The following is a 14,836-nucleotide window of genomic DNA, read 5'->3' as shown; positions in this document are numbered from 1 at the left end:
TATTGGGGCTGTAGCTAATCCAAAGGGAAGAGCTACAACTGGTAATGCCTGTCTTGAAAGGCAAACCTGAGAAACCGATGATGATCTTTGTGTATTGGAATGTGAGCATAAGCATCCTTTAGATCCACTGTAGTCATATATTGACCCTCCTGGATCAGTGGTAGGATGGTACAAATAGTTTCCATCTTGAACGACGGAACTTTGAGGAATTTGTTTAAGATCTTTAGATCCAAAATTGGTCTGAAGGTTCCCTCTTTTTTGAGAACCACAAACAGATTTGAGTAAAAACCCTGTTCCTGTTCACTCCCATAACTAGGAGGTCTCGTACACAGTGTAAGAATGCCTCTCTCTTTATCTGATGTGCAGATAATTGTGAAAGGTGAAATCTCCCTTTTGGGGGGGAAGCTTTGAAGTCCAGAAGATATCCCTGGGATATAATTTCCAACGCCCAGGGATCCTGAACATCTCTTGCCCATGCCTGGGCGAAGAGTGAAAGTCTGCCCCTACTAGATCCGTTACCGGATAGGGGGCCGTTCCTTCATGCTGTCTTAGAGGCAGCAGCAGGCTTTTTTGACCTGCTTACCTTTTTTCCAGGTCTGGTTTGGTCTCCAGACCGTCTTAGATTGAGCAAAAGTTCCCTCATGTTTATTATTAGAGGAAGTTGATGCCGCACCTGCCTTGAAGTTTTGAAAGGCACGAAAATTAGACTGTTTGGCCCTAGATTTGGACCTGTCCTGAGGAAGGGCATGACTATTTCCTCCAGTGATATCAGCAATAATCTCCTTCAAACCAGGCCCGAATAGAGTCTGCCCCTTGAAGGGAGTAGCTTAGATTTTGAAGTCACGTCAGCTGACCATGATTTAACCCATAGCGCTCTGCGTGCCTGTATAGCAAAACCAGAATTCTTAGCCGTTAGTTTAGTCAAATGAACAATGGCATCAGAAATAAAAGAATTGGCTAGCTTAAGTGCTCTAAGTTTGTCAAGTATGTCATCCAATGGAGTCGCTACCTGTAAAGCCTCTTCCAGAGACTCAAACCAGTACGCCGCAGCAGCAGTGACAGGGGCAATGCATGCAAGGGGCTGTAGGATAAAACCTTGTTGAATAAATATTTTCTTAAGGTAACCTAATTTTTTATCCATTGGATCTAAAAAAGCACAACTGTCCTCGACAGGGATAGTAGTACGCTTTGCTAGAGTAGAAACTGCTCCCTCCACCTTAGGGACTGTCTGCCATAAGTCCCATGTGGTGGCGTCTATTGGAAACATTTTTCTAAAAATAGGAGGGGAAGAGAACGGCACACCTGGTCTATCCCATTCCTTATTAATAATTTTTGTAAACCTTTTAGGTATTGGAAAAACATCAGTACACACCGGCACTGCAAGTATTTATACACAATTTCTCTGGCACTGCAATGGAATCACAGTCATTCAGAGCAGCTAAAACCTACCTAAGCAACACGCGGAGGTGTACAAGCTTAAATTTAAATGTAGAAATATTAGAATCAGGTATCTTCCTGAGTCTTAACATCACCCACTGACTGAAGCTCTCTTTGATCAGCTTCTGCATATTGTGAGGCAGTATCAGACATGGTTCTTAAAGCGTCAGTATGCTCTGCATTTTGTCTCACCCCAGAGCTATCTCGCTTACCTCTAAGTTCAGGTAGTCTGGCTAATACCGCTGACAGTGTATTATCCATGACTGCCGCCATGTCTTGTAAAGTAAACGCTATGGGCGCCCTAGATGTACTTGGCGCCATTTGAGCGTGAGTCCCTTAAGCGGGAGTCAAAGGGTCTGACACGTGGGGAAAGTTAGTCGGCATAACTTCCCCCTCGTCAGATTCCTCTGGTGATAAAAATTTTTAAAAGACAGAAAATGATCTTTATTGCCTAAAATGAAATCAGTACATTTGGTACACATTCTAAGAGGGGGTTCCACCATGGCTTTTAAACATAATGAACAAGGAGTTTCTTCTATGTCAGACATGTTTATACAGACTAGCAATGAGACTACCAAGCTTGGAAAACACTTTAAATCAAGTTAACAAGCAAATATAAAAAATGGTACTGTGCCTTTAAGAGAAACAAATTTTGTCAGAATTTGAAAAACAGTGAAAAGCAGTGAAAAATTGCAGTAAATCAAACAACATTTTTACAGTGTATGTAATAGACTAGCAGAGCATTGCACCTACTTGCAAATAGATGATTAACCCCTTAGTTCAAAAAACGGATAAAAAAAACGAAATAGACGTTTTTTTAACAGTCACAACCAACTGCCACAGCAAGCTGTAGCCCTACCTTCCCCAATAAACGACTTTGGAAAGCCTTTGGGCCCTTTAGAGATGTCCTATAGCATTCAGAGGGCCTTTGAGGGAATCTGGATGTCTTAGTTTGTAATTTTAACTGCACAAAAAAACGTTAAAATAGGCCCCTCCCACTCATAGTAACACAGTGGAAAGCCTCAAGAAACTGTTTCTAGGCAAAATTTAAGCCAGCCATGTGGAAAAAACTAGGCCCCAATAAAGTTTTATCACCAAAGTATATATAAAAACGATTAAACATGCCAGCAAACGTTTTATATTGTAAATATCATAAGGGTATTACCCCTGGGAGTAAGCATGATACCAGTCGTTATTAAATCACTGTATTCAGGCTTAACTTACATTAATCCGGTATCAGCAGCATTTTCTAGTGTTTTCCATCTCTAGAAAAAATTATAACTGCACATACCTGATAGCAGAATAAACTGCACGCCATTCTCTCGCTGAAGTTTTACCTCATCTGTGTAATCCCCTCAGACATATGTGAGAACAGAAATGGTTCTTAGTTACAACCTGCTAAGATCATAGAAACTTCAGGCAGATTCTTCTTCTATTTACTGCCTGAGATAAAATAGCACAACTCCGGTACTATTTAAAAATATCAAACTTTTGATTAAAGAAAATAAACTAGCTATATTTAACCACTCTCTCTTACGACCTCCTTGCTTGTTGAGAGTTGCAAGAGAATGACTGGCTATGACAGTTAGGGGAGGAGCTATATTGCAGCTCTGCTGTGGGTTTCCTCTTGCAACTTCCTGTTGGGAATGAGAATATCCCACAAGTAATGGATGATCAGTGGACTGGATACACCTTACAAGAGAAAAAGCCATTAATTTGGTCCAGCCAAAAGAAATGAAAAATTATACTGTACAGTATTCTCTTAAGTCAGGCAGAAGCCTGGGGAGTAAAACAATAAGAAAGACAAGCTATTCTAACTTAAGAAATTACCATTTTGTATATGGCAAAGACTCAAAGATCACTATTCCAGCAAAAAACCTGGAAACCTTGCAGGTTTTGTCCCCAATATAACCAGCTTAAGTTCTGTGAAGCGCAATTTTTAGGAAATATCTAGCAAAATATTCTTGAGAACCAACATCCCTTGTAGCTTGAGAACAAACCAACAGTACCATTGAAAACTTCTGTATGTACAAGAATCTGAAATATCTACAAGTAAAAGCCATGTTTCCTACAAAAAAAAACTAAAAAACTTCAAACTAAGTCCTAAAGAGAGAGAATGGGAAGAAACAGTTTGAAAATCAGGCATTCTTTAGCTTGCCTTGCAAATCTTACTCCGATATCAAAGAGGATTTCCCAGGACCATTTTAGTGAAAACCAAAGTGATACTTTGCCTAATTAGGAGCAGATTTATTCTTGCTTTTTTTTAGTTCTTAGAAGACCAAGTACTCAACCTAAGCAATTTAAATAGCAAGCTTAATTAATTGACAACCAGAGGTTTAAAAAGCAGTATGTAGCAAGAAGAGGGTGATTTATTCGCCTCTTAAAAGTTAAAGTTTCAGTCTTTGGGGTTTTCCCTATAAACAGGGTCATTCTTAAACTGGGTGCGCTACTAGGGAACTAAGATTTTACCAGTCGGAGAAAAAAGGTTGCCAGTTAAGGGAGAAAAAAAAGAAATACTAGCCTGTGCAAAATTAAAGAAGGTAAACAACCTAAATTGTACATCATTTGCATTTGTTTAACAACCACAGACTAGTAAATAAGCAAAAATACCAGACATTAATGCGTTCACTAACTTGTTGCAGAGCTCAGGTTAAAGTGAATATGTTACTAATTATACTGATCACGTTGTATTATGGAGAATCCTACATGCGCCTTGCTGGGAGAAGGCTGCTGCCACTTAAAATAATAAAACACATTTATAGCAATATTTTCAGTCATCCCTTTCCCCACAAATTACAAACCAAAATACATGTTCAATAAAAATAAAGCTTTACCTCCATTGAATGTGACTTCTCCAAGACAGTTATGAGGCACTTTAGGTGCACATCGCTTGTGACAGTTGAACTTGCAGTCTTTGCACTGCAGCCCCTGGCGAAATAGACCTTTCAGCAGTTTCTTGCAGTACTGGCACACAGTAGGGCGGGTGTATGAGTGGATAACAAATGTATGAGGTACTTTCACCTTGGACATGAGGATCTTGTCCAGTTGGATGGGACGACCAATATATGACTGGGAGTTGGACCTCTTTTGCCCCAAAAAAGACTCAGATGGTGATTTTTGCTGTGAATTTAACAAAACCAATATAAGTACTGAACAGTAACATGTAAAAATCTTTATTTTTCTTTAAAATAGGGGCATGCACTATGTAATTGTAGTGAAATCCTACTAGCCACATTTATCTATCACATACACTGGGGCAGCAAGAAAAAGAAATATAAAATGCAAATTTAAAGTTATACTTCAGTGAAAACATTTGTTGTGAAAAGAGTGGTTATCAAAAGCTAGTAAACTACAGAGGTGGTTTTTTTATAAATAGACTCTTAAAGAAGAAACACAAATATAGAGCAAAGTTCTTTTGTGGACCACACTTCAACAGAAGCACTTTAAAGAAAGGAGGGTAGTAAATTAATGGGATAGAAATAAAGAAATAAATTTAGACAAAAATGGACGTGAAACAGAAAAAGCTCCTTGGGATTAATTAAAGAGACAGAAAACATTAAATTAAACTTTCAAGAATCAGATAGAGCATGTCGTTTGAAGAAACTTTTAAAGTAATTTCTATTTTCAAATCTGCTTCATTCTCTTTGTAACCCTTGTTGAAAAAGAATACGCACATATTCTACACAAGTGGGAGCTACTTGCTGATTGGTGCCTGCACACATTTGTCTCTTGGGATTGGCTAAATAGATGTGTTCATCTAGCTGCCAGTAGTGCAAATGCTGTTCCTTCCGCAAAGAACAACAAAAGAATGAAACAAATTTTATAATAGAAGTAAATTGGAAAGCTGTTTAAAATTGTATGTTCTATTCAAATAATGAAATAAAATGTTGGGGTTTCCTGCCCTTTTAAGCCTCCACTACACAAAGCACTATGGCAGACCAGAAATCACTATGGCAGACCAGTTTCTTTAACTGATACTTTTTAAAGTTTACTCACATAGAATAAAATAAATGCCTCTGGCTATAAAATGGCTAACAAGTACTATTTTAAAATGTAATCGAAAATTGAATTAGCATATTTAAACAGACACTCAACTGTAATAAAAAAGCTCCAATTTGTTAGAATGTTTTATTATTAAATAATGCTCTCTTTAAACTGTACTCTTAACTCTTGTAAACAGATTCAACACACTCATGCTCAAGAGCAGTAATGCACTGCTCCAGAATAGGACAGGGAGTCAAGCAGAACTTGCATACAGAAATAGCTGCATATCACTGGTTGTGTGCCTGGCATCCAGATTAACTATGCTTTTAAACACTTTACATTACAGGCGCAAATAAAATGCTCTAACAACAATCTGAAAACCAACCAAGGATCACATGGGTTTTACTACAATACACTGTAATGAAGCTACACCTTTTCAAAGGTTCTGGGGATGGAGAGGCAGTTTATAAACTCTCCATTTTTATTTTTTTATTATTTTTTTTAAACAACATTTAAGAACACCGTAGTTGAGATAATATCTTCTAACCATAATATCAACCATTCACTGCATTTGATAAACATTTTCAGACATTGCCGACCGCATACAGAAATAAGACAATTGACTTTTGACTGTAATATGGCTTGATATAAGGGGCTCTGGTGCTTTCTGAAACAGATGAGTATTTTCAGGGTGCCATTTTGTTACTTTCAACATATCAATGTATTTATTTCTAAAAAAAAAAATAATAATAATAACTAGGGTTGCACAGATACCGATACTAGTATCGGTGTCGGTGCCGTTACCAAGTATTTGTACTCGTGCAAATGCACCGATACTTAAACCGATACCTCCACTTCCTACCCATACACCATCTTGTGGCATTTTTCAAACTGCATGTTCCCATTTCATTTTAAGCTGGAGTGGAGACTTAACTAAAAAACATAATTTATGTAAGAACTTACCTGATAAATTCATTTCTTTCATATTAACAAGAGTCCATGAGCTAGTGACGTATGGGATATACATTCCTACCAGGAGGGGCAAAGTTTCCCAAACCTTAAAATGCCTATAAATACACCCCTCACCACACCCACAAATCAGTTTAACGAATAGCCAAGAAGTGGGGTGATAAGAAAAAGTGCGAAGCATATAAAATAAGGAATTGGAATAATTGTGCTTTATACAAAAAAATCATAACCACCACAAAAAAGGGTGGGCCTCATGGACTCTTGTTAATATGAAAGAAATGAATTTATCAGGTAAGTTCTTACATAAATTATGTTTTCTTTCATGTAATTAACAAGAGTCCATGAGCTAGTGACGTATGGGATAATGACTACCCAAGATGTGGATCTTTCCACACAAGAGTCACTAGAGAGGGAGGGATAAAATAAAGACAGCCAATTCCTGCTGAAAATAATCCACACCCAAAATAAAGTTTAACAAAAAACATAAGCAGAAGATTCAAACTGAAACCGCTGCCTGAAGAACTTTTCTACCAAAAACTGCTTCAGAAGAAGAAAATACATCAAAATGGTAGAATTTAGTAAAAGTATGCAAAGAAGACCAAGTTGCTGCTTTGCAGATCTGGTCAACCGAAGCTTCATTCCTAAACGCCCAGGAAGTAGATACTGACCTAGTAGAATGAGCTGTAATTCTTTGAGGCGGAGTTTTACCCGACTCAACATAGGCAAGATGAATTAAAGATTTCAACCAAGATGCCAAAGAAATGGCAGAAGCTTTCTGGCCTTTCCTAGAACCGGAAAAGATAACAAATAGACTAGAAGTCTTACGGAAAGATTTCGTAGCTTCAACATAATATTTCAAAGCTCTAACAACATCCAAAGAATGTAATGATTTCTCCTTAGAATTCTTAGGATTAGGACATAATGAAGGAACCACAATTTCTCTACTAATGTTGTTGGAATTCACAACTTTAGGTAAAAATTCAAAAGAAGTTCGCAACACCGCCTTATCCTGATGAAAAATCAGAAAAGGAGACTCACACGAAAGAGCAGATAATTCAGAAACTCTTCTAGCAGAAGAGATGGCCAAAAGGAACAAAACTTTCCAAGAAAGTAATTTAATGTCCAATGAATGCATAGGTTCAAACGGAGGAGCTTGAAGAGCTCCCAGAACCAAATTCAAACTCCAAGGAGGAGAAATTGACTTAATGACAGGTTTTATACGAACCAAAGCTTGTACAAAACAATGAATATCAGGAAGAATAGCAATCTTTCTGTGAAAAAGAACAGAAAGAGCAGAGATTTGTCCTTTCAAAGAACTTGCGGACAAACCCTTATCCAAACCATCCTGAAGAAATTGTAAAATTCTCGGTATTCTAAAAGAATGCCAAGAAAAATGATGAGAAAGACACCATGAAATATAAGTCTTCCAGACTCTATAATATATCTCTCGAGATACAGATTTACGAGCCTGTAACATAGTATTAATCACGGAGTCAGAGAAACCTCTATGACCAAGAATCAAGCGTTCAATCTCCATACCTTTAAATTTAAGGATTTCAGATCCGGATGGAAAAAAGGACCTTGTGACAGAAGGTCTGGTCTTAACGGAAGAGTCCATGGCTGGCAAGATGCCATCCGGACAAGATCCGCATACCAAAACCTGTGAGGCCATGCCGGAGCTATTAGCAGAACAAACGAGCATTCCCTCAGAATCTTGGAGATTACTCTTGGAAGAAGAACTAGAGGCGGAAAGATATAGGCAGGATGATACTTCCAAGGAAGTGATAATGCATCCACTGCCTCCGCCTGAGGATCCCGGGATCTGGACAGATACCTGGGAAGTTTCTTGTTTAGATGAGAGGCCATCAGATCTATCTCTGGGAGCCCCCACAATTGAACAATCTGAAGAAATACCTCTGGGTGAAGAGACCATTCGCCCGGATGCAACGTTTGGCGACTGAGATAATCCGCTTCCCAATTGTCTACACCTGGGATATGAACCGCAGAGATTAGACAGGAGCTGGATTCCGCCCAAACCAAAATTCGAGATACTTCTTTCATAGCCAGAGGACTGTGAGTCCCTCCTTGATGATTGATGTATGCCACAGTTGTGACATTGTCTGTCTGAAAACAAATGAACGATTCTCTCTTCAGAAGAGGCCAAAACTGAAGAGCTCTGAAAATTGCACGGAGTTCCAAAATATTGATCGGTAATCTCACCTCCTGAGATTCCCAAACTCCTTGTGCCGTCAGAGATCCCCACACAGCTCCCCAACCTGTGAGACTTGCATCTGTTGAAATTACAGTCCAGGTCGGAAGAACAAAAGAAGCCCCCTGAATTAAACGATGGTGATTTGTCCACCACGTTAGAGAGTGTCGAACAATCGGTTTTAAAGATATTAATTGAGATATCTTCGTGTAATCCCTGCACCATTGGTTCAGCATACAGAGCTGAAGAGGTCGCATGTGAAAACGAGCAAAGGGGATCGCGTCCGATGCAGCAGTCATAAGACCTAGAATTTCCATGCATAAGGCTACCGAAGGGAATGATTGTGACTGAAGGTTTCGACAAGCTGTAATCAATTTTAGACGTCTCTTGTCTGTTAAAGACAGAGTCATGGACACTGAATCTATCTGGAAACCCAGAAAGGTTACCCTTGTTTGAGGAATCAAAGAACTTTTTGGTAAATTGATCCTCCAACCATGATCTTGAAGAAACAACACAAGTCGATTCGTATGAGACTCTGCTAAATGTAAAGACGGAGCAAGTACCAAGATATCGTCCAAATAAGGAAATACCACAATACCCTGTTCTCTGATTACAGACAGAAGGGCACCGAGAATCTTTGTGAAAATTCTTGGAGCTGTAGCAAGGCCAAACGGTAGAGCCACAAATTGGTAATGCTTGTCTAGAAAAGAGAATCTCAGGAACTGATAATGATCTGGATGAATCGGAATATGCAGATATGCATCCTGTAAATCTATTGTGGACATATAATTCCCTTGCTGAACAAAAGGCAATATAGTCCTTACAGTTACCATCTTGAACGTTGGTATCCTTACATAACGATTCAATAATTTTAGATCCAGAACCGGTCTGAAGGAATTCTCCTTCTTTGGTACAATGAAGAGATTTGAATAAAACCCCATCCCCTGTTCCGGAACTGGAACTGACATAATTACTCCAGCCAACTCTAGATCTGAAACACAATTCAGAAATGCTTGAGCTTTCACTGGATTTACTGGGACATGGGAAAGAAAAAATCTCTTTGCAGGAGGTCTCATCTTGAAACCAATTCTGTACCCTTCTGAAACAATGTTCTGAATCCAAAGATTGTGAACAGATTTGATCCAAATTTCTTTGAAAAAACGTAACCTGCCCCCTACCAGCTGAACTGGAATGAGGGCCGTACCTTCATGTGAACTTAGAAGCAGGCTTTGCCTTTCTAGCAGGCTTGGATTTATTCCAGACTGGAGATGGTTTCCAAACTGAAACTGCTCCTGAGGACGAAGGATCAGGCTTTTGTTCTTTGTTGAAACGAAAGGAACGAAAACGATTGTTAGCCCTGTTTTTACCTTTAGACTTTTTATCCTGTGGTAAAAAAGTTCCTTTCCCACCAGTAACAGTTGAAATAATAGAATCCAACTGAGAACCAAATAATTTGTTTCCCTGGAAAGAAATGGAAAGTAGAGTTGATTTAGAAGCCATATCAGCATTCCAAGTCTAAAGCCATAAAGCTCTTCTGGCTAAGATAGCCAGAGACATAAATCTAACATCAACTCTAATAATATCAAAAATGGCATCACAGATGAAATTATTAGCATGCTGGAGAAGAATAATAATATCATGAGAATCACGATTTGTTACTTGTTGCGCTAGAGTTTCCAACCAAAAAGTTGAAGCTGCAGCAACATCAGCCAATGATATAGCAGGTCTAAGAAGATTACCTGAACATAGATAAGCTTTTCTTAGAAAAGATTCAATTTTTCTATCTAAAGGATCCTTAAACGAGGTACCATCTGACGTAGGAATGGTAGTACGTTTAGCAAGGGTAGAAATAGCCCCATCAACTTTAGGGATTTTGTCCCAAAATTCTAACCTGTCAGGCGGAACAGGATATAATTGCTTAAAACGTTTAGAAGGAGTAAATGAATTACCCAATTTATCCCATTCCTTAGCAATTACTGCAGAAATAGCATTAGGAACAGGAAAGACTTCTGAAATAACCGCAGGAGCTTTAAAAACCTTATCCAAACGTATAGAATTAGTATCAAGAGGACTAGAATCCTCTATTTCTAAAGCAATTAGTACTTCTTTAAGTAAAGAGCGAATAAATTCCATCTTAAATAAATATGAAGATTTATCAGCATCAATCTCTGAGACAGAATCCTCTGAACTAGAAGAGTCCAAAGAATCAGAATGATGGTGTTCATTTAAAAATTCATCTGTAGAGAGAGAAGATTTAAAAGACTTTTTACGTTTACTAGAAGGAGAAATAACAGACAAAGCCTTCTTTATGGATTCAGAAACAAAATCTCTTATGTTATCAGGAACATTCTGCACCTTAGATGTTGAGGGAACTGCAACAGGCAATGGTACATCACTAAAGGAAATATTATCTGCTTTAACAAGTTTGTCATGACAATTATTACAAACAACAGCTGGAGAAATAGCTACCAAAAGTTTACAGCAGATACACTTAGCTTTGGTAGATCCAGCAGGCAGTGGTTTTCCTGTAGTATCTTCTGGCTCAGATGCAACGTGAGACATCTTGCAATATGTAAGAGAAAAAACAACATATAAAGCAAAATAAATCAAATTCCTTATAAGACAGTTTCAGGAATGGGAAAAAAATGCCAAACATCAAGCTTCTAGCAACCAGAAGCAAATGAAAATGAGACTGAAATAATGTGGAGACAAAAGCGACGCCCATATTTTTTGGCGCCAAATAAGACGCCCACATTATTTGGCGCCTAAATGACGCCACATCCGGAACGCCGACATTTTTGGCGCAAAATAACGTCAAAAAATGACGCAACTTCCGGCGACACGTATGACGCCGGAAACGGAAATGAATTTTTGCGCCAAAAAAATCCGCGCCAAAAATGACGCAATAAAATGAAGCATTTTCAGCCCCCGCGAGCCTAACAGCCCACAGGGAAAAAAGTCAAATTTTTGAGGTAAGACAAAATATGATAATTTAAAGCATAATCCCAAATATGAAACTGACTGTCTGGAAATAAGGAAAGTTGAACATTCTGAGACAAGGCAAATAAATGTTTGAATACATATATTTAGAACTTTATAAATAAAGTGCCCAACCATAGCTTAGAGTGTCACAGAAAATAAGACTTACTTACCCCAGGACACTCATCTACATGTTTGTAGAAAGCCAAACCAGTACTGAAACGAGAATCAGTAGAGGAAATGGTAAATATAAGAGTATATCGTCGATCTGAAAAGGGAGGTAAGAGATGAATCTCTACGACCGATAACAGAGAACCTTATGAAATAGACCCCGTAGAAGGAGATCACTGCATTCAATAGGCAATACTCTCCTCACATCCCTCTGACATTCACTGCACGCTGAGAGGAAAACCGGGCTCCAACTTGCTGCGGAGCGCATATCAACGTAGAATCTAGCACAAACTTACTTCACCACCTCCCTTGGAGGCAAAGTTTGTAAAACTGATTTGTGGGTGTGGTGAGGGGTGTATTTATAGGCATTTTAAGGTTTGGGAAACTTTGCCCCTCCTGGTAGGAATGTATATCCCATACGTCACTAGCTCATGGACTCTTGTTAATTACATGAAAGAAATTCACTTCTGTTCTGCCAATACAAATTGCTGTTATTTGTATTATTGTACATCAGAGCAGTGCTTTAAAAGCTGCTACTTTACAGCTGGAAGCCTCTCATCTTGCACAATTATGCTCAAAATATACTGTACTCTGAGGAACACCCTTAGCCGGGGCTGGACTGGAAAAATATGAAGACCAGCCATATTTTCTGTTAAGTCAGTAGAATACAAATGCCCCATTTTTCTCAAAGGGGATTACTGGGACACTCCTTCCCCAATATTATTTTCAGAAATAAATTATACGACTTTGTATTAAGTACAAGTGTCAGATTTATCAGTTATATAGGCACCCTACAACCCAAATGCATCCAGTAATCACCCCTTTAACTTGTAGCTTTCCAGCCCCAGCTGCTGCAGCTGTTATTTATTGTTGTTATTAATATATGTTATTGTAATAATTTAATTTATAAACATGTTCTGTGAACTTTGTGGCAACAAACACATAAAACTGTTTTATTATTTCAAAATGTCTTTTGAGATACAGTTCATAATTATAAAGAAAAGATCTTAAATCATTAGTCTGTATTGTGCTTGGTAAACTGTCATGACATAAAAAAAGTATCGGTAATTGGTATCGGTGAGTATTTGAAAAAAAAGTATCGGTACTTGTACTCGGTCTTAAAAAAATGGTATCGGTGCAACCCTAATAATAACCTTGGACTTTTCCGTTTATCTGGTAGCTGAGTTAAGCAACTTTTTTGTTTTATAGTCATCATAAGCATATAACAATAGGTATCTAATCGCCAACTTGATCACTCCTCTTTGCTTCTTTACAATATCCTTCACTTTTTTGTTTTTTTTTATTTTGCCCCTGGATTATTATTCTTGTACAGACAGTAAAATGTATTATTTTGTACAACATTATTTAAGAGAAAAAAAAAACACATAGCTTGTTTCTACATAAACCAAATTTGCATTTTTTTTAAAGCTCTAACAAATGTGCAAACTTTTTTTATACAATAAAATGTCCATTTATTGTAATACAATAATGTAATATGCAGTTAAGATTTTTTTTCAGGACTCTATTTAAAATGCTGTTAATTTTAGGCTATGCTAGCATCTTATGAAGGTGAGCAGGAAAAGGTTCTCCCTCCTGCAGGGTACTGACTTTCGTTCTGGATTACAGCTGCTTTAAGAATGTCTGTTATAAAAACAAAAGTAGACTGATGCACTGGCCAGGCAAGGAAAGGGGCTCACAGGGTGGTCATACAGGGCAGAGGAAGCTGGAGCATTAAAGCTCAACCATGAGCCATTTACAGAGTATTTTTGTTACTAGCTAAACTCTGTTTGGTACTGCCTCAGGAATTGTATGCTTCAGGCAGATTATATGATGGAAAGTGCAGTTGATCAGGAAGTCTGAGAGGTGCGCCCAAAGCTTGCTCTTTGCTGAAGAGGTCCAGAAAAGAACCAAACATGCACAGGATAAAAACAAATACAGAGAGGTGGATTATCTAGAGCTAAACTAAGCAGATATACTCCAATATACATCTATTAACTTCCACCTGCTATTTCAAATAAAAGAGGTTAACTTGCATAGAAAAAGGCAGTTAAGGTCGAGGCAACCATGCATTGCTCATTTCTGCAGCAGTGAAGGAGTAAAGAGTTTTGTGCATAAAGGAAACATGCAGATGATTCAGTGTGGAGATATGAGGCATGATCATGCAACATGGGGCAGCCTGCAGCAGGAACTAGACATAAGCCAATGTAAACGTGAAGCCCTTCAACACAGAGCATTCTTTCCTAATCTCAAACAAAGAATTCTGGGCTAATCCCAGGGTCTCTACACATACACTGAGCATCCTCTGTTAATCTCAGGTTTTCTATTCACAAAGAGTACCTAGTGTTATATCCAGCACCCTCTAGAACTGTGTCTCTAGATACAAACACAACCTGATGATCTAATATCTTATCTATTTACATACATTGCATTATATACTAATATCTTGGTTCCTATACCCACAAATCTGAATATCCTTATATACATAAAGCATCAATCATTTGCTAATCTTAGGGTCCTACACAGAAACATGTGAAAATCTCAGTGTCTCTAAACCCAACACACACACACAGTATCCTGCATCCATGTTAGGACATAAGCAATAAGTGCCGCAGGATGGACAGTGACCATGTACACTTAGAACACTTACCCTACAAGAATCATTCCTTACTCTATTAAGCATTAGAAATCTACTATAGTAGACCTGTGTCAGCAAAGTTCACATGCCATGCTACAATGACTCCAGCTTTCCTAAAGGTACACTAACCAGCTAATGTCTGAATCCCCTGCAGTGGCACCAGACACATGGGCGGATGATGTAGCAGGTTGGAAAAGATTTCAAGACATCACATACCTCAAAACTGGGACTGAAAGGAGACTGAGAGGAATAGGAAAGCAACACAGGGAAAGATAAGAGAGTCTTGTGTTAAACAGTGGCATGCACCTTAAAAGTCAGACAGAGGGAGCATAGAAAAGAAGCCCCATAGTATACAAAGTGGTAGCCCCCCATTTGTCCCAAAACATTAATACAATGTATTATGCCACTGCCAGAATAGACTGCAGCTACATTTATGAGAGGAAAACATTTTC

At 38.4% G+C, this 14,836-nt stretch overlaps 1 protein-coding gene across 1 annotated transcript in view; it reads right to left on the bottom strand.

Moving 5' to 3' along the window:
* Positions 1-14,836, bottom strand: part of PRKD1 (protein kinase D1) — a 503,446-nt gene that overhangs the window by 183,593 nt on the left and 305,017 nt on the right. The window contains 1 exon segment of the mRNA XM_053697941.1: positions 4,272-4,557. Coding sequence (XP_053553916.1) covers positions 4,272-4,557 — 286 coding nt within the window.

This window comes from Bombina bombina, chromosome 1 (genome assembly GCF_027579735.1).
Source record: "Bombina bombina isolate aBomBom1 chromosome 1, aBomBom1.pri, whole genome shotgun sequence".
Lineage (NCBI taxonomy): Eukaryota > Metazoa > Chordata > Amphibia > Anura > Bombinatoridae > Bombina > Bombina bombina.
This window is presented reverse-complemented; position numbering and strand designations above follow the sequence as displayed.